This window comes from Microtus oregoni, unplaced genomic scaffold (genome assembly GCF_018167655.1).
Source record: "Microtus oregoni isolate MIOR12 unplaced genomic scaffold, Mior012 000009F_ref0000495, whole genome shotgun sequence".
Lineage (NCBI taxonomy): Eukaryota > Metazoa > Chordata > Mammalia > Rodentia > Cricetidae > Microtus > Microtus oregoni.
In genome coordinates this window covers 19,870,938-19,891,160 of record NW_024543068.1, presented here as the reverse complement: position 1 = coordinate 19,891,160, position 20,223 = coordinate 19,870,938, and the positions used below count along the sequence as shown (strand labels likewise).

The 20,223-nt window shown below is 35.2% G+C and overlaps 1 protein-coding gene across 4 annotated transcripts in view; it reads left to right on the top strand.

The window, feature by feature from the left end:
• Fut8 (fucosyltransferase 8) overlaps positions 1-20,223 on the top strand; it is a 210,528-nt gene that overhangs the window by 94,011 nt on the left and 96,294 nt on the right. For all 4 annotated transcript variants that reach the window (XM_041658252.1, XM_041658251.1, XM_041658250.1 and 1 more), the window contains one exon: positions 1,497-1,927. In XM_041658252.1, the coding sequence (XP_041514186.1) occupies positions 1,725-1,927 (203 nt within the window). In that variant the 5' untranslated portion in view covers positions 1,497-1,724. The remainder of the gene's footprint in view (positions 1-1,496; positions 1,928-20,223) is intronic.

Below are 20,223 nucleotides of genomic sequence, written 5' to 3'. Positions count from 1 at the left end.
TGAGATGTAGAGGCACAGAATTTTGAGAAAGGAAGAAGATAAAACAGTAGGGCTCAACAACAGCAAACAGTATCCCTGGCACAATTAACACTGTTACTAAAGTAGTAGACAAGACATTAAATAGCCCTTGGGATTAGTGCTTTTTGAATTTTGCTTTCAAATAATGGTCAGTGAGTATATTTCCTCTTCCTCTCATTCTGTGTTTTAGTAAAAACCAAAATAAATGCGGTTTCTAGGACATTCTGGAGAGAATTTCTTCTCTTTGAGTTTTTGTTCATTTAAAATCAATAAAAAAATTAAGGTTCAAAAGTAGAAAAATTAATAGTAGCCCTAAACTCTGATTTTTGCAATCTCTTTTCTTTAGGTTTTCTATTTAATCTTTTTGATAATTTGATTTGTGGTCATGTGTTCCATATATATATAATATATATATTACATATATATATTATATGTATTTGTTCTTTGATATTTGACTTTTCTTTCATAGCTTTAGAGTTACCCAGTCACTTTATGTTACATTTTTCATATATGCTCTTTGGGGGAAGAAGATAATTTTATTTCTAAGAGAATTCTAAGCATACTGATTGAGAAATGAACTTTGGCGGGGAGTGGTTCAAGACAGGGTTTCTCTGTAGCTTTGGAGTCTATCCTGGAACTGGCTCTGTAGACCAGGCTGGCCCTGAACTCATGGAGGCAACTGCCTCTGTCTCTCAAGTACTGCAATTAAAGGCGTGTGCCACCACCACCTGGCAAGAAATAAACATTTGGAGTTTAAAATGCACAGACACCTTAAGAGTTTAACTGGTGTTAGCTTTCTTTGGAATTTTGAAACTTTTATTTGTTCATATAGAAAAATTGATTTCACTGTGACATTTTTATACATGTATATAATATTCTTACATCATATCCAACCCTGTAATTATTAGTGCTTTAAATATAATTGAAAAAGTAAAGTCTGGCTTTATCCATTTGAATCTTTTGATGTTTGGCATGGTTGCCAGCTTGTTGATGGCTATGATAACCTATGTTTGTCTAAAATTCAAGTCAGTTTGAGAATATATCCTAAAAAATGACAGTTTGCAAGTTAAATAGTGAGGTGGAGAGATGAGAATTTGTAGAAATGAATTCTCTCATGCTGAGAATTTGTTTTTGTTTTAGATAATGAACACATTAGCCTGAAATACATAGCCAAATTGGTTTTGGCTAATTTTTCAAAGATAAAATCTTTTAATCCCAATATAATATGAGTTATTACATAACAATTCAAGAAAGAATAATTGTGATGGAATTAGACTTCCAGGCTTAGAGTGAACTATTTGCTGTCAGGTAGAACGCTAATGTGTGTGGTTGACTTAATGTACGAATTTAGCCAAACTGTCTTTAAGCCAGCCTCCTGGTCGAACAATTATCATGGGGTTTTCTGGGACTCCATGAATGTCAGTTTACATTGTTTCTATATCTTAAACAACTTAGTCCATTTCTTACTCTTTCCACAGCATGTAGAGTCCACAAAGCACAAGACGGGAGAGCTTCCTCCTTGCCTCACCAGGAAGATCTTTTTGTTAAGAGTCCACCACAGGATACCAGAGAGACTCATTTGTCTGAAGCATCATGTGTTGAAACAACAGAATCCTTTTTTCCTGTGCGGCTAACTAGAACCGGAGTAAAATGTTTCCATTTCTTTGAGCTCCAGGAAGACAGAGAACGGAGTTGAAACTCTGAAAATGCGGCCATGGACTGGTTCCTGGCGTTGGATTATGCTCATTCTTTTTGCCTGGGGGACCTTGTTGTTTTATATAGGTGGTCATTTGGTTCGAGATAATGACCACCCTGATCATTCTAGCAGAGAACTCTCCAAGATTCTTGCAAAGCTGGAACGCTTAAAACAACAAAATGAAGACTTGAGGAGGATGGCTGAGTCTCTCCGGTAGGTTTGAAATACTGAAGGATTTGATGTAATACTGTGCTTGGCTTTTAGGTATAGGGCCTCATTCTGCTGTTGAAAAATACAATTTCTACAAACTGTCCTTGCATAATTTTAAGTATGTTAGCAGGCTTTTAAAAAGTGTAGGTGATATCTATATAGTTAATGTAGATAAGGCTATAAATCTTATTTTGCATATGAATCAGTATATAAAAACTGTGGTATTTATATGCTTAATGTATCATTTACAATTATGTCAAGCCTATTGAACACAAGCTATATGATTCAAATTAGTATATATTAATTTTTTTATTCTATGGACTATAACAAAGACATAATTTTTGAAAGGCTTAGTTACTCTTAATTAAGCTTTTACGATGAATAGCAAAAATTCATTGTTAGATAGAACAGTGTGTCTGGAACATGGTAATTATTATCATTCCTTTTAGTCTACTAAAGATTGTGACACAGTTGTTCAAAGACATCAGTTGTTTGGAAAGCCAAAGTCTGATTTAAATGAAAAACATAAACAGTGATATCTATTTATACATGTCTTTAACTCACAGCCACTAAGTTTACAAGTTGTTTGACAAGCTTTGCTTCTCTTACTTCACATCTAAGAGTGATCATGTGTACAGTGCTTACTGTCACCTTAAAAAGCTGCAGGGCGAGAAAGGAAGATATGAAAACTTTTGCATTAGAGGTGATAATTGGCACTACCAGCAAGCGGCATTGAGATATAGTTGAATTATACATTACTTTTTGAGAAACATAATTCATGAATTGAAAGTGGAGCATTAGAGAGGATACCTCCCGGTTCTCCCATTCTGCCATTTGCATACATTGCATTTCACATTGCTCTCAGAACTCAGGTGCTTCACAGAGTATCCTCAGGTTCTTTTAGTAGCCTATGGAAGATAATGTTGAATAGTAATATATTTACAAAAACAAGTGAAGCCACATCGTTGGCTTGATGATGGTAAATGCTGTCACAGTAGGATTATTCATCAAGGAATTAAGTGGTCAGTGATAAGATAATGGACGGTAATTTCTTGAATTGAATCATTTTATTGGAGGTTCACGAAGGAGGGTATCGGAAGTTGTGGTCTTTGCACTGAAGTTTGTATGTGATTCATTATTCTTGATTTAGCCATTACTAATAATAACTGTCATTTGTTGGTTATTTGTCATATGCCAGGTACTGTGCCATAGACAGATTACTTTACTGAATTTCAGGATATCTTTATGAGATTCTAGTGCTGGTTTTCAATCATTTACAGATGAAGAATCGTAAGGGTTGTTAAGTAATTTAATTTGCCCAAGTTACACTTTTAACAAATGGTAGAACCTTCTTTGAATTCTGGCAGTATAGCTACACAGCCTGAAGTCTTATCTTCCTAAGCTGGAAACAGAAAAAGCAGTGACCCAGAAAATCTTAATTAAAAGTCTCAGGAGAGACTTCTCTTCCAGAGAAGATTTTTTTTCTTTTATAATTTAGGCTCCTAAATAATCACTGATTTTTTTCCATGTTCCATCTTTAGTACTGATATTTCCGTTTCCTTTTTTCTTATACAGAGGGTATCTTGTTTTTGCTATATGAAGGAAAATGTGCTATTAATACGAGTTGTTCCTCAACAAAATAAAATAAAAAGCTACCATAGTCTCTTTTAATACTCATTTTATTATTTGAAAATTATGTGTATATATGTCTTTCTGTGTGTGGATTTGTCCTCATGAGCACCATGAAGTGGAGAAGAGGGCATCAGATCCCCTTGAACTAGAAGTGCAGGCAGTTGTGAGCCATCTGATATCTTTGCTGGGAAGTTAACTCAAAGGCAAGATCAGAACCTGTTCTTAAGTCTAAGCCATCTCTCTAATCCCTCATAGGGTCTCAAGCCCCTTTCATTATTTTTGTACATTGAAATTAAATTTCTAACAACTGCGTTAAAATGTAGAAATAGCCATTAAGAGCTGATGTACTTGATAAATGTAAATACAATCTAGAAACAGACTAAACAGAAGAGCACAATTTTATAAATAAGCATATGATCTCAGTATTAAATACATAGTTATTTTCCCTTCTTGGGGAAGTAAGTCTTCCCAGACTTTTCTTTATACTTTCCTGGTAAGGCTGTTTGTATACCATCCTCAGGGATTTCATTTCATTTTATTATTATTATATTTATTTATTTATTTATTTATTTGGTTTTTCGAGACAGGGTTTCTCTGTGGCTTTGGAGCCTGTCCTGGAACTAGCTCTGTAGACCAGGCTGGTCTCGAACTCACAGAGATCCGCCTACCTCTGCCTCCCGAGTGCTGGGATTAAAGGGAGGGATTTCATTTTAAATTTAAAGCCAGAACATGAACAATGGAGTTGTTTTATGGCATTCAGACATTTTTCCTTATAATAATTCAGCTAATATTTTGTGCTCAGTTTGATATCTATTTTTTATAGTAAGACATATATTCATAAGCCAGATGACTGAATATTGGTTCAGGTAAATGTAATAGTAGGTAATTTCTTTTGAAATAAAGGCATATAAATTGGAGTTGTAAAAAGCAAATCAAAGCCTGAAATGGCAATTTTTAAGATTCAGGACAATAATTTTAAAAACAGCTAACTTGCCAACTACAATTTTTAGTTTTTTGATACTGTGATAAATTTGGATGAAAATTAAGTACCATCTCTTTGATGGCTATAAAGATACACATACCTTCCTGACAGTAAAATTTATTACTTTCAGTGTACAGGTTTGTGGGTTTTGGCAAGTGGTCACAGTGAGCACCATGAAGTGGAGAAGAGGGCATCAGATCCCCTTGAACTAGAAGTGTAGGTAGTTGTGAGCCATCTGATATCTTTGCTGGGATATCATCAATCATCACCATCTTTCCAGAATTCTATTGCTTCTTTTAGTTAAATTCTGTCCCTGTCTCCTAACTGTGACTCCTGCTCAGTATGTTTGCTTTTCTAGAGTATCATAAAATGAAATCATGCAGTGGATAGCCTTATGGGTCTGACATCTTCATTTGGCATAATATGTTGGAGATTCATCAATATTTTATGTATATTTATTTTTATGATTTTCTTATTTCCAAGTAAATGTTTTTTTATTCCTTTTTAGTGTTGAGTTATATGTATCACAGTTTGGGGTTTTATTTTTTGAAAAATAATTTTTTTTTATGTATTGAAGATCATTAGATAGTTGCTACTTTTTAACAATTGCAAACAAAGTCAATATTAATATTTGCCCTATAAGTTTCTATGTGACATAAGGGTCTGTTTTCTTCTTATGACATAAGGGTTCTTTTTTATTTTCTAAATAATTGGAATGGGATTGCTGGATTGATGGGGCTAAAGAGATGGTTCATTTGGTTATTTCCTCACATCATTTGAACTTGAATTTAGGTCCCCAAGGAAAGATGAGCACAGCAGTATGTGCCCAGCACTGGGATGGGTGAGGATGGAGCATAAAGACAGGTGGATCCCTGAAGCTTATTGGCCAGCCAGGCAAGGTGAATTTATGAGCCCCAGGTTCAGTGAGAGACCGTTTTTTAATTTGTCTTTCTTTGGATCACTAGTCCCCAAATAATGGCACAGAGTCTTATTAATTATGAAAACGTGGCCTTATCTTAGGCTTGTTCACACCTAGCTTTTATAACTTAAATTAACCTATTTTGTTAATTTATTTTCTGCCACATGACTCTTTACCTCTCTTCCATTCTGTACGTCCCATTCCCTCAATGTCTCGCTGGCTTAATTCTGTGTGCCTCAGATTCTTCCCAAGTTCCTCTCTCTCCCTGGAAGTCCACCTGTTCTCTCCTGCCTAGCTATTGGCTATCCAGCTCTTTATTAAACCAAACCGAAGACACCTTAGGCAGAGACCATCTTCACAGTGTAGAAAAAAAATTATCCCTCAAGGCTGTTTCATTAAGGTCAGAGAGTGATGGAAGAAGGCATCTGATGTTGACCTCTGGCCTCTACAAACATGCAACCACCCACATTACCATCTCCCTGACTCATTAAACAGCAATATTCTAACTCCTCTCATCCTTGTTAGTGCTTGCTATTGGCAGTCATTTTGTGCCGTCCTTTAAAACTGGTATGTAATATCATCTCATTGAGGTTTCAGTGTTTATTTCTGTAATTAAGGATGTTGAACATTGTTTTATGTATTTACATGCCACTTTCATTTTTTGTTTGTTTCTTTGTTTTTTGGTAAAGTGTTATTTGAGTCTATGGGCATTTTTTTTTTTTTTGGTGTATGTGTTAGGTGGTGGAGGGGAGGTGTATGTGTGCATATAATGTTTACTGTAGGTAGAACATGTGCCCGTGGAGGCGTGTGGAGGCCAGAAAGGGACATCTGGTGTCCTGTTTTATCATTTGTCTATCTTTTCGTTCTGGGACAAGAGGCTCACATTGGCCAGTAAGCCTAGGCTAGTGTCCAACAATCCCAGGTGATCTTTCTGTCTCTATCACTGGTGCTTCAGGCATGTGCAGACTCACCTGGCCTGACTTTTTATGTATGTTCTAGCATCTGAACTCAGCTTTTAATGAGCTGTCTATCCAACTCTATTGCCTACTTTTAAAATAGAGCTATTTATTATTTTTTTAAACACTGGAGTTTTAAACATACAAATATGTATCAGCAAAATTATATATGTGGATATTATTCATAATATAGTATAGGAAGATAAGGCCTATAAGGCTGAGAGATGAGCCAACCTGGATTCTGCCTGAAGGCCTAGCAACAGGCATTGTCAGAGTCCCTGATCGTGCTTAGCCAATGAGGTGTGACAATGCAATGTCAACAGATCAGAACACAGCCTGGGTCCTAGGAGGAGAATATATAAGGCTCTCCCCGTTACTGAATAAATGAGGCTGCTGTTTGCCTTTTACCTGACTCCTGGTGTCTGTGCCATTAACGCTGTGCCTTCTCACCCTCCTCCCCGGAGGGAGCCTTTAGGACCCAGCAACAATATAATATAATACAAATAGTATAACCAAAAAATATCACAGCTTAAAACAACAATTTACTCTTGATTTTTTTTTTAATTTAGGATGGTTTCCGGCTAGTTCTGTAGTTATGTATAAGGTTATGGCTGCACACATCTTTGACTCTTGGTTAGGCAATCCAAGATGATTTGCCTGTTTAGCTAAAATCTTGTTCCATTTTGTGTTTCTTCTCTATCCAGGTAGCACAAGTTTTAGATATAGTAGAGTTAGAAGACTCTCAACTCTATATTTTTATGTTCTGTATTTTTTCTGTCATATTTTTCTGTCATTTGCTTTCTCTTTTATTGATTTCTACTCTTAGTTTGATAATTTCTTTCTTACACTTTCTTTGGGGTTTATTTTGCTGTTCTAAGCCTTCTTAGCGAAGTTAGATCACTGATGTAAAAGCTTCTTTTGAAATACAGATTGGATGCCCCTTATTTGAAATCTTTGGGACCAGAAACTGTTATAGATTTGTACTTTTTTTAAAAAAATATTTTCATAAACTTTACCAGATGAATACCCTGATCCAAGAGTATGAAATCTGAAATACTTTGAAATCTGAAACTTTTAGAGTGATAAATCGTTCAGAAGTTTTAGATTTTGTTGTATTTTGTATTTCACATTTTAGATTAGGAATGTTCAACCTGTATATACCTGAAACTTCATTTTAAATTAATTTGTGTTCTACATTTTTGACAATGTCAACTTCTCTTTGTCATCCAATAAAAATATTTTTGAATTTTTGTTGCAATCTGTTAGCACCATATCTTTGTGTATTATTTTATGTAATTTGCATATTGGGCTCTGTTATTTACCTTTATTATTAATTAATATATTTATTTTTCAACAAAGTAAAACCATATTCTGTATTATTTTAGTTTGAAGTTTATGTTGTGGCTTAGTTAGTGACTTTTGCTGGTGATCACTTAAGAAAAACCTATAGTCTGCTGTTACTGGCTCTCATCTTCCATAGCATGTTGTTTGTTTGCTAGGTTTCGTCGATTATGCTGATCAGGTTTTCTGAGTTTATGCAGATGTAAAATATTTAAAAACCCATTTGTTGTCTAAGAACAAGTTATTCTTGTTACCTATGTCTTTTCATTTGTGGTTTTTTCTTTCATCTTATCAAGCTGTTTAGTTTGTTGAATACTTACTCAGGACTGTCTTGTTTTGTGTGCATTAGCCCCTTATCACAGGTTTCTTGTTTCACCTGTAAAGTTAATTTATTTAATATTAATATGCCTATGTCAGGTTGCTTTTGGCTAGGATTTATATGTGTTTGGTTAGTGTTTTTAACCTTAATTGTCATGTGCCCTTATATTCATGCACAAATTTAAATATTTAAAGTGTTTCTGTTAAAAATAGGAAAGCATCGCGTCATTTTTCCCTCAGACTGACAACCTCTACCTTTCTGAATTATTTTAGCCATTTATATTAAAGCTGTTACCAGGTTTACGTCTTTTTTCTTGCTAAATTTCTTCCCTATTTATCTCATCTCCTCCTGTTTTTGTCTTGAATTATGTAGTCTTTTGTTACTCTGTTTTTCACAGTAAGTTATATCAACGTAAAAAAAATATTTTGACTGCATGTATGTCTGTGCATCATGTGTGAACCTGGTCTTGGCCAGAAGGTGTCAAGTTCTCTGAAACTGGTATTATGGATGGTTCTGGGCTGCTAGAGGGTGCTGGGAATCAAACCCCAGGTCCTCTGGAAGAGCAGCCGCTGCTCTGAACCACTGAGTTGTCTCTTCAGCCAAGTTCTACCAACTTTTAACGGTTATCAGTGGTAAGAGTGCTTGTATCTCCAGCACCTGTGAAAATATATGCATTGTTATGTGGGCTTATCACTTCAGCATTGTGTGGCAGAGACAGGAGGATTCCAAGAGCTCACTGAGGGAGGAAACCGCCTAGCCAAACAGAGAGACCCTGTCTCAAGGGAATAAAGGTGCAGGGGGAGTCATTGATGCCTGATGTCTACCACGGGCATGCACCTGCATGTTCATATGCATGTATCACACACGTATGCAACACACGTATCACAATACAATAAACTGCAATCTTTTTCGTTATCATTTATCTTTAGTATTTTTGCCTTGCTCTGGAGGTCATAAAAAACATTTTGTAATTTTCAAACTTTTAAAATCTCATTATTTTGAATGTCTTTGTTTCCCTCAGCTTGAAGTGTATCTTCTAGTATTTTTTATGATGCATGTTTTAAAGAACAATACATTATTTCAGATTTTCTCATTTTTAAAGTTTCATTTTTGGAAGATACTTTTTAAGAAAAAGTATAGAATTTGGCAATAGTTTTTTAATAGCATTCTACACATTTTATACTTAAAAAATAGTTTATATAATACTAGAGTGTCTTATTTTTCCTAAGGGAAAAGACCTCCCTTCCTGAGAACATTTCTGTGGGCTTATTTCAGTCGAGATTTCTAACCATCATCATACTTTGTTGAGGATTCTGCAGTCATCACAGTGAATTCTTTTCTTTGGCTGCATTTACATTTTCCTTTTTGTCTTTGATGTTAATCAGTGACTGTGATGCGCCTAGGTACAACGTGATTTGCTTTTATCCAGCTTGAAGTTTGCTGAACTTCTTAAATATGGGAGCTGATGTCTTTAAAATTCAATTCTAAAAATTTCAGTATGACTCCTGAACTGTGCTTTCACATTTCTCCTCCTAGAACTGGAAATGCAGGTATTGGAAAGCTTCTTTGTGCAGTGTTATATGCTTCTTATGTGTCTTTGCTAACTTAATTCCTCTTTCCTGTTTATGTATTTTCTAAGTTATCGTCCAGCTTATCTTTGCATTCTGCTGTTAAAGAAATTTATATATTTGGTTGATATTTCCATTCTACAATATCTAGTTGACTTTCTTGGAAATTTCAAATTTCTTTGGAAATTCATATTTTTTTAAAGTTTGTCTTTGGTGCTGGAGTGATCGATTATTGGGTGAGAGAATTAACTATTCTTTCTAAGGGTCCAAGCTCAATTCCTAGTGCCTACATGGTAGCTTACAGCTTTCTGTGACTCTGGTTCCAAGGATACCATGCCCTCTCCTGGCCTCTCTGGGCACCAGGTACACATGCAGGCAAACATATAAGTAAAACACTCATATACAAAATAATAATTAATACAAAGTATCCGCTATATTCTGAATGTTTTCTAGATCCCTTTTAATTAAGTTCTGTTGTCTTTTCCTTTTGCCTTTTTGCATATCTGTTTTTAGTCATATGCCAGTAATTGCTTATAAAAATACTTTGAAGGCTATAGGTTCTTTCCCTTGTTGAAAGTATGTTATATCTGGGCTTTTCTTCTTTAACTTTTAAAAATGTTTTATTTTTTGTGCATATGTGTATATGTGTGTGTGTGTGTGTGTGTGTGTGTGTGTGTGTGTGTAGGTATGGATAATCCAGTATTTTCATGTGGAGATCAGAGGACAATTTGTGGGAACTGGTTCTCTCTTTCACCATGTGGAACTTGGTGATCCTCTTGGTGATCAAACTTTGTTGTTGGACTTGGTAACAGATATTTTTATTCTGTGAACCAGGGCTGTAGAGTTTTGAGTGTTAATTTTTAGTTTCTTGTCCGAACTAAATTTGACATGAGGCCTGACATAGAAATGAGCTGAAATTAATTTGTATGTAAAATGTAATAATCTATCTTTGCTAAAGCCATATAAATATTTTATAATGCTAAGTTTACTAGTACATAGACGCAGTACATTGTTTACAATTATTCTCATAGTAGAGCTGCAACTGACAATAATTTTTGGAGCCTTTCTCAATGTCTTTGTGTCATGAGTTACAGTAGGAAATGATGCAAGAACCCATGTTAGATTCTCCTTTTATCTCTAGCATTGTGATTACTTTTAACATTTGTTACAGTAGGAATGGCAAGACAAAACAGTAGCTATTAATGTATTACTGTGTATTTTAAGCAGAGGCTGCTCATTTGTTTTCTGAATGCTCAGACTCAAATAATCACACAGAAAGTATATGAATTACAACACTGCTTGGCCAGTAGTTCAGACATTTTCCTAGCTAGCTCTTATATCTTAAATTAACCCATTTTTATTAATCTGTGTATCACCACGATGCTGTGGTCTACCAGTAAAGTTTTATCGCATATTTCTCCTTTGGCAGCTGCATGGCGTCTGTCTGACTCTGTCTACTCTCTCTGTATTTCCTGCCTGGCTTTACTCTGCTAAGCCATTGGCCAAAACAGCCTTATCCATTAACCAATAAAAGCAACACTTATCCATAAGGACATACCACAACATCTCCCCTTTTCTGTCTAAATAAAAAGGAAGATTTTAACTTTAACATAGTAAAATTATATGTAACAAAACAGTTATCAAGCAAGAATTACAGTTTCACAATATTTAGTCCATTTACATTTGGCAAATTAAGGAAAATAATATCCTATCTTTGTGAGTCTAAAGTTTTATATCCAATTTATCCTTTATCATAACTAAGGAAAACTATAATTGTAACTATCTGTCTTCAACTCTTCAAAGACCCCAGAAAGATATATTACCTATGTAATATAAAGAGGAAGTATATTGTAAGCAACTTCCAAAGTTCTAGAATTGACAGAGACATCTCGCTGCCTGGACAGTACCCAAAGTTTTTCTGTAATATTGGGGCATCATCTTCAGCCTACTGGCCCATAGTATCCGGCAGACTCCCATGAAGCAGGAAATTTGAAAGGCTGTTTCGCCTATATTGGCAGGTTGCCAGTCACTTTCTTCTGTGCCCTGCAGAATGTCTGGCAGACTCTTTTCATGAAGCAGGAACCCCAAAGAATCATCTCACCTTCTTTAGACAAATTCAGTAGTCATTTCTGTGGGTCCTGCCTGTCCAGTTCATACAACATCCCATCAAGCAGTCTAGGCAAGAGCATTTCTTGCCCAAATGGCTACTCTTGTCACATTGAAAGCAAATTCTCTAACAAGTTTCTTCAATGCCCATTAACCTCTCTGAACTAATTGGTGCTGCCTGCCAGAAGCAAACATGTCTCACTTTTGAGAAAACTCTAAGTTCTTAAAACATTTTTTTTTTTTTTTTGGTTTTTCGAGACAGGGTTTCTCTGTAGCTTTGGAGCCTGTCCTGGAACTCCCTTTGTAGACCAGGCTGGCCTCGAACTCACAGAGATCCTCCTGCCTCTGCGTCCCAGGTGCTGGGATTAAAGGTGTGCACCACCACTGGCCAGCAATTTCTTAAAACATTTTAAATGCCGTATTCTGTAAGTCTTTGAAGTGTTGAAGATTAACTATCTAACTGAAATATATGTTTATATATCTGAAAAACCTAACTAACGTGACTACAAGTTTGATATTACAGAAGACTGTCTATTAATCTGTATGTAACTAAACATTACAACCACATTAGCCTGGAAGGAATCCACAGATTCGCATCCTTTGTGGAAACAAAAGCAGAACCTTTTTTCCAAAGCAACATATACTTAGACCCAAAATTTGAAGTCAAGATACTTTTATGTTGGTTTAACTTAGCAGCCCCCAGAAACAAATATTTCTCTGCAGTCAAAAAATTCAAAGAAAACACAATAATAATCATAATCCAGACTCTCTGTGTATTTTCCATCTTTAAGTGGCTTATTTTTCTTTACTCCTTTTATTTATGACTACCTGTACTCTTTTATATTACTTTTGCTGTCTCTTTAAAGACTTCTTTCTTTTTATAACTGTCTATACTCTTTTTCCTCTCTCTCCCAAGCCTACATACATTTTTTTTTTACTACACTGTGTCTTGTTTAGAGGTCTTTTATATCTGAATCTGTTCTATTGTGTTTCTGAAATCCTTTTCTGACAAGGAGCATTTTAAAATGGTAAGCAGTGTGGTTGCAGCAGCCCTGGATGCTTACTCCCTTGTATCAGGTTACATTTTAAGTACTATGTAAGCTTATTCAATCCCATAACAGACCTTTGAGTAAGTATATTTCCATTTTGTAGAACTAGCCAGGCAAATACAATAAAGTAGTTGGCTAAGTTGTTGTCTGAAGTTTGTAGAGCTGTGGGTACTAGATATGGAGTTCAAACTCAGGCATTTTGGTTTTATTTTTAATCATTTTGCTATTATAACTCTAGGAATAACTTGTATATCACAGAAAATTCTTCAGCACTCCTCCAGCACTTATTCTTCTTAGTTTGTATGGATATAGCAGGCCAGACCATATGCTATAATGAGCTTTGTCTCTGTACCAGACTCCTTAACTTCTCATTTATCAGTAAACAGATTTAACAGAAGTGGAAGAGCATTGCAAAATGATAGAGGAGTAATTATATGAAGACATATTGAGCCTTAACGGATGTATTCTTGGCAATAGTATCTAATACATGAGGAGAACTATTTCTGAAGCAAAGAGAAATAGATTCTGCTATGATAGCTAAAAATTTCATCACCCTATTATAGTAATAGATCAAGCAGACAAAAAATCAGTAAGGATATATTTAACATGGGCAACACTGCCAGTCAGATGGACCTAGTTGATAGACTATTATCTCTCACAATAGCAAATAGATATTTGCCATGAACACATTCTTACTCTGATGTGTATCCCCTGTTATTTGGACCAGAGTATATTTTTTATTGTTTTTATTGAGTTATATATTTTTCTCTGCTCCCCCCCTTTCTCTCCCCTCCCCTTCACCCCTCTCCCATGGTCCCCATGCTCCCAAATTACCCAGATCTTGTCTTTCTGTACTTTCCATATAGATTAGATTTATGTATGTCTCTCTTAGAATCCTCTTGTTGTCTAGGTTCTCTGGGATTGTGAATTGTACACTGGTTTTTCTTTGCTGGGTCTGGATTACCTCACTAAATATGATGTTTTTTAGATCCATCCTTTTGCCCCTCAAATTTCAAGATGTCATTATTTTTTTTTCTGCTGAGTAGTACTCCATTGTGTAAATGTACCACATTTTCCTTATCCATTTTTCGGTCAAGGGGCATTTAGGTTGTTTCCAGGTTCTAACTATGACAAGCAATGCTGCTATGAACATAGTTGAGCACATGTCCTTGTGGTACAATTGAGCATCCTTTGGGTATATACCCCAAAATTTGTATTGCTGGGTCTTGAGGTAGGTTGTTTTCTAATTTTCTGATATCCAAAGGGGCTGTACCAGTTTGCACTCTCATCAGCAATGCAGGAGTGTTCCCTTTACCCCACATCCTCTCCAGCATAAGTTGTCATCAGTGTTCATGATCTTGGCCATTCTTACAAGTGTAAGATGGAATCTCAGAGTTGTTTTGATTTGCATTTCTGAATCAGAGTATATTTTAAAGGCTCCTTTAGATGGTCTTGCTCTAAGAAGTAGGGAAGTCTGTATTTGGAATTGTACATTGTGAAGTGTGGGCTCCAGAAACTTCTACTTATTTATAGGATCAGCTGGAAGTCTCTTCTGCAGAGAAAAATTCCTTTTCCTTTCCATTTTCACACTCTGTTCACTTCTCACACCCGACAAAGATGGTTCAGTAGAAGTGAGCTAGGTGGATGACTATGTATGTCCAAGGCTGCAAACTTATTAGGAGAGAAGTTGATTACTTAAAAACTGTTTACCCTTGCTGTTTTGTGTGACACATGCTCTTGTTCCTTCATTTGTCCACCTGGATGTGATAGTTTAAGAGCGGTTTGATGAGACTTTATTTAACTCACTATACTCAGGGAATATTTCAACTTGTCTTTAGTTTCACTTATTTTGTATTGTGTTTTTTGCATATAATCTTATCTATTTATATTTAGTTTTTATATATGAGTTTTTAATTTAGTGGAGATGAGTGCAGAAAGCCCAAGTCATAAATAGCCTGTCCCTTTGTTTATGAAGTGACAAATTGATTATTGGTTCACTTGGAAGCATCTATTTTGATGAATGCTTAATAATTTAGTTCAAAATGTAGATAAAAATGCAAGTGGAACTAATTCCCAAACACAAGTAAATACAGATTTTATATGAGTAATTAATTTCAATTCCCTTCTCCCTAGGAATCCGTGTAGTAACTGCCTTGCTAAAGATAGTGGTATTTCTTTTTCCATTTTTAAAAAATTGCTTGGTTTTAATAGGAGTTGGCAATCTGTCTAGTGGGACAAATCCTGACCCTCTATCCCTTTTTGTTTTTGATGACTTTCAGGCTAAGAATGGTTTTTCATTTTTCAGTTGTTGGGGAGCAGGGAACGAATTCAGAGGATAATATTAGGTTATGTAGCAATGAGACCTAAACTGTTTATTATCTGGACATTTATAGAAAAAGTTTTCTAGCTGGAAGTTTGTGTGAATCAGATGTTCTTATTATTAGCTCATGCCTCTTTCAGTCTTTGAATTATTATGCATATTACATGTGAGTAAAGACAGGCTGTGAAATGAAAATCTAGTTGCTGATACTATTCTGATCAAGCTCTTGCCGAATTTGCTCTAAGTCTTTATGAAATTCTTCTGCAGCTCAGATTTCTTTTGCTTTTTAATTTGTTCAAACATTCTCTGTGTTCTCTTCCCCAGTATCCGTTAGAGAGCTGTTGTGTTGAGAGCTGAAATGGTGCTTGGGGAAGGAGATCTGCTGTGTTTATAAAGAATCAGGGACAACAGATTCTTGTAGATATTTGCATTTAATAAATATCTTTACTGAGACAGAATAATGAAATAGAAGTATATGGGCTTTCTTCCCTGTAATTTGACTCTGCGAACCAAATTTTTTGAATTTAACCCTTTTTAGCTGATGCTTTTACATATGGGAATTGTAGTTGCCCACCCTTAGTTTTATTTAGAATAGAGAGAGTTAAGTTATTGTCACTACCTAGGAAAGCCTCTCGTGAAAGATGTCATTTTTGGAGAAAGCTGTCACATGAGTAAAAGTACAAAGACATTATAACTGAATTAAAAAAAATAAATAAATTCAGTGTTGGCATTTTTCTTTTGTATACAAATGCCACTTAGACAAAGTACATTTTTGATAAATTTTTAAATGTATGAAGATTTAGCTTAGGACTTCAATAGCATTCCTTTAAAAATATATGAATACATTTTATATAATATATACTTATATATAACATATGTGTAATATATATATACACACACACACACACATATTGTATCTTGATTGGTTTTAAAACTCAGAGTCCAATTAGTGTTATGTGTATATGGATATGGGACCATCCACGGACAGCCTACCAGCAGCCACACACCTCGCTGAAGAAAAATGATTCCTATTTTTTTGGAGCTATGAACTTCTAGTAGCTTCTCAGCTTGGGGTGGAGCCTTGTGAGCAGGCACCCCCACTCCATACATGCTGCTGTGTGGGTTCTCTTAATCTTGTGTTGGTAGTCATAGCTGCTCCTGCGTGCATTAGCTTTATCCTGTCACAGAAGAATGCATTTCACATCCTCCCTCCTCATCCTCTGTGACGTCATGATTGGGGGTTGTTACAGATGCAGCCCATCTTTTAGGAAGCCCTCAATATGGATCTCATGCACATGGATAGCTTGAGAATCTATTTTTCTAATGTGTAGTACTTTGATGTTCATATTACCGTGTCAGTAGATGTGTAACACACACACAAACACACACACAAACACACACACACACACACACACACACACACACAGAGAGAGAGAAAGAGAGAGAGAGAGAGAGAGAGAGAGAGAGAGAGAGAGAGATCTTTCAGATTTACCAGAGTTTGTTACGGGCTCTGTAGTGCACCAATGAAATAAATATTTATGTAAATCTCCTACTTATGTAGGGCATCATGTGTTGTGGGGAAGAAAGGTTCAGTTCAGAAGAGTTTCTGTGGGCCTAAGAATGAAATGCAGTGAATAGAGTACATGCCAGCGTGGGTGAGACCTTGGACCAGAAGAAAACAAGACATGAAACCAAAGTGTTTATTTGACACGGTCTATTTTATTCACAAGATATTTCTGGTTTTATGACATTTACCTTAGCTACGTAGCCTTAGTTTTTCACAGCAAGAGCTATGAAGGAGAAATGTAGACTGCTGCTGTTGATGTTTATGTCAAGGAATACAAGCCAAGTTTTGTAATTTCAAAATGTAATTTTAGGTTTCTCATCCTAGCTTTGCTTTGTAATTAATAATTTCACCAAATCTGTTTTCATAGATATTTTGTATATAATATGTGACATTTAATTTTTACTAGAGGCCAATTGCTTTTTTCCTTTTTTATTCTACCTCTGGTCTCCAGCTTTGGGTGCCACTATTAGGAAATCAGCAAGAAGATATTTATGACTTTTCTAACAGCACTTTTGCATATAAATTGTAGTTAAAGATGTAGATTGACAGCTAAACAGACTTTATTTTCTTAGTTTGGGTAGGACACCGCTTACTTTGTCTTGTTATATCTGACTGAAACTGTTAGAATCTTTTTTCCGTAATTCATAGTTTTAAATTTTCCATTGATGATATAGAAAATAGGACAGTGTACTTGACTGTACTGTCATGTAAAGATTCAGCTGGAAAGGAGCATGCATGTTAGCATGGTAAGATAGACTAGCTTGTTTCTCCTGCCCACCTTTTGAGCTCGGAACCTGGGCCGTCATGTTTACCTAACACTTATGGGCAAATGGAGCCTGAACTTGCACAGCAAGCACTTTATCCTCTGAGCTTTCTCCCTAGCCACTCCTGAAGTGTTTTTTTTTTTTTTTTTTTTTTTAATAATGATCTTTAAGACCCAAACTTTCTCTGAGAATTCTTTCTTGGTCCTTTCATGCAGATAAGGTACAATTTCCCTGTCTTCTCTGAGCACTTACCATTTATTCTTGCCATTATACACACTTACCACAATGCATTAACTTTATTTATGCCTTTGTCTCTTGAACTGAATCTTGTCAGTGTGCCAAAGGCTCTAACCAGAACCTGATACCTTTAATAAAAACCATGAAATGACTGAAACTTGAATGAATGAGCCCGATTTACTTGGGGATTCTTTGTTTCTGCTTATAGATTATTCACACATTCCTAACTGATGACTATCATTTTAGACACGGTTCTCTGTGCCTTTTATGTCTTAGTTCTGACACATTACCTAGCTCAGTAGTTTTATTGTTGCATGAATAAATTGGATTTAGGACTATATTTTGCATTGGTCTTAGTAAGCATCTGTACCTCTAGATTAGTCACTGTAGTATTAAAATTTAACGTCCCTAGATGTGATCTTTTTGTTTGTTTTGAATTTAAGGATTTGTTGCTCTGTCTTTTCCAACCCTTCAGTCAAAGTTCACTAAAGGATTTCAGAGACTATTTTAAGGATCTAAATGAAAAGAATCCATTTGCTCTGAAATATCAAGAAATAAACAGCAAATGATGGTTTCTCTAGTAAGAAGGCAAAATTGAAAAGAGGTTTTGTTTGCATTCTTGAAAATGATAGGCCATTGTTAAGAGCGATGAAATATTTTTCAAATTATGCTGTAACTTGTCTAAAAGTGACAAGACAATAGAATAAAGAGGAAATTATTTCATTAGCTTGTATATTGTTGCTAATTCTGTGCAGTGACTCTAAGGGACATTTGAAGAAACAAATGTGACTATTTCCTGAAAGAAAAAGTAGCTTCCAGACAGGCTTTCCGTGGGAGAACTATCATTTTCCACTAGATCTAAAGAGAGCTATAGGTCAGGGTAAAGAAAAGCATCAAAGTTTTAAGGTGGTCAATAAGAATGTTTTAAATCAGTGGAAAAAAAACACTGGTTCATTATCCTGTGTTTACATTTAACTTTTGAGGAAATTGTTTCTTAATACATTATTAGGCAAAGTTTTAGTAGGGTTTTTGTTTGTTTGGGTTTCTTTGGATCTCACATATCTTTAAAATAATCCTGGCTGATACATAGATTATGGTCATCCAAAAGTTTATTTATGAAATTAACATCAAAATTGTTATCAAAAATTTTAAAGCAAATAGTTGTATTTAGGCAAATTATTATAAAATGAATATTATTTAAGGAACATGTCATGACTCTTACATTTTTTAAAAAAGTGAGGCCAAAATTATGACTTTGGGGAAATATTTATTTTGTAACCAGGTCAATAACCATAGTTTTGTGAGTCTTTATTTACTGATCTTTTACTTGCTTATACAAGTAGTAATTAATAGAACTCAATATGTTCCTAGGGCATAAGTATCTGTACCCTTTCAAACTACTATCTCTTTGCTTTGTTCCTCCTTCATCACACAACAAACTCTTCATCATCTTTTAGCTTCATTTGTGGCTGGCCTTCTAGAGAACCTGTGTGTCAGTCGTATTATGTATTTCTTTGTGGTATAGTCTAATAAGCTCTCATACCAAAACATAATTGTTAATAATTTATAATATGTAAATTCCTTGAAGATAGTGGTTGTTCCTGTTTGATGTTTATTTCATTAAGTACACAACCCATAACACAACTAAATTTTTTTTAAAAAAATGAATGAATTGTAATTCTTGTCATATAGAAATATAAATTTTATTCACTTTCCATTCTCTGTGTTCTTAGGCCTGTTTCACGTTTCATTCTTTTGTATCAAGTCTTCCTTTTTTTCTTCTTCTTCAGTGTTACACTTAAGGCAGGAATTGTCTGAAGTGTTTGTAGGGAAAAACTGTTATAAGTCCATTGGTGAGTGCTACTTCTTTGTATAGATGGTTTGATTTCTGATGAAATGGCATTTAGAAAAATCCTGAGTTTTCACTAGAAACTTCTTTCTTATAAACATATTAATAACATATTTGCTTAAATGTATGTAAAAGGAATACAGATTTATAAATTTGAACAGAACACTTCCAATTCTGCAAAAAATACCACAGCACTTCCCAGACCTCTTCTTTCTCTCCTCCAAAGTTTATCTAAGGGGGAATGCTAATAATAGACACACAGTTCCTTTACTAGACAGCAGCAGATGAGAACTACAGTGTCATTTGTGTGCTTCCTAAATGTGGACTGGTGCTGGGAATGTACCAGGCCGTGTGGAGAACCAGTCCTTTTGTAAAGCACCAACTCGTTAAAAGCCCAATACTTCGTGAATTTTTAAAAATTTCCGGATAAAATTAAAAGGGTGTAAATAGGACCTAATATTTCAGTTCAAAATGCTACTAAAGCCATTTTTGTCATCTCCTGGTGTTAGAAGTAGATTTCAGAAAAAGACAAGATCTCCTGAGTAAATTGGGAGCACAGAGATCTTGGAGAGGGTTGAAGGGGAGGGGAGAGGTATGGAGGGGACCAGAGAAAAATGTAGAGCTCAACAAAAATCAATTAAAAAAAAAAGAAGTAAATTTTAGACTTTGGGTTGTTATGTGCCTGAGGGC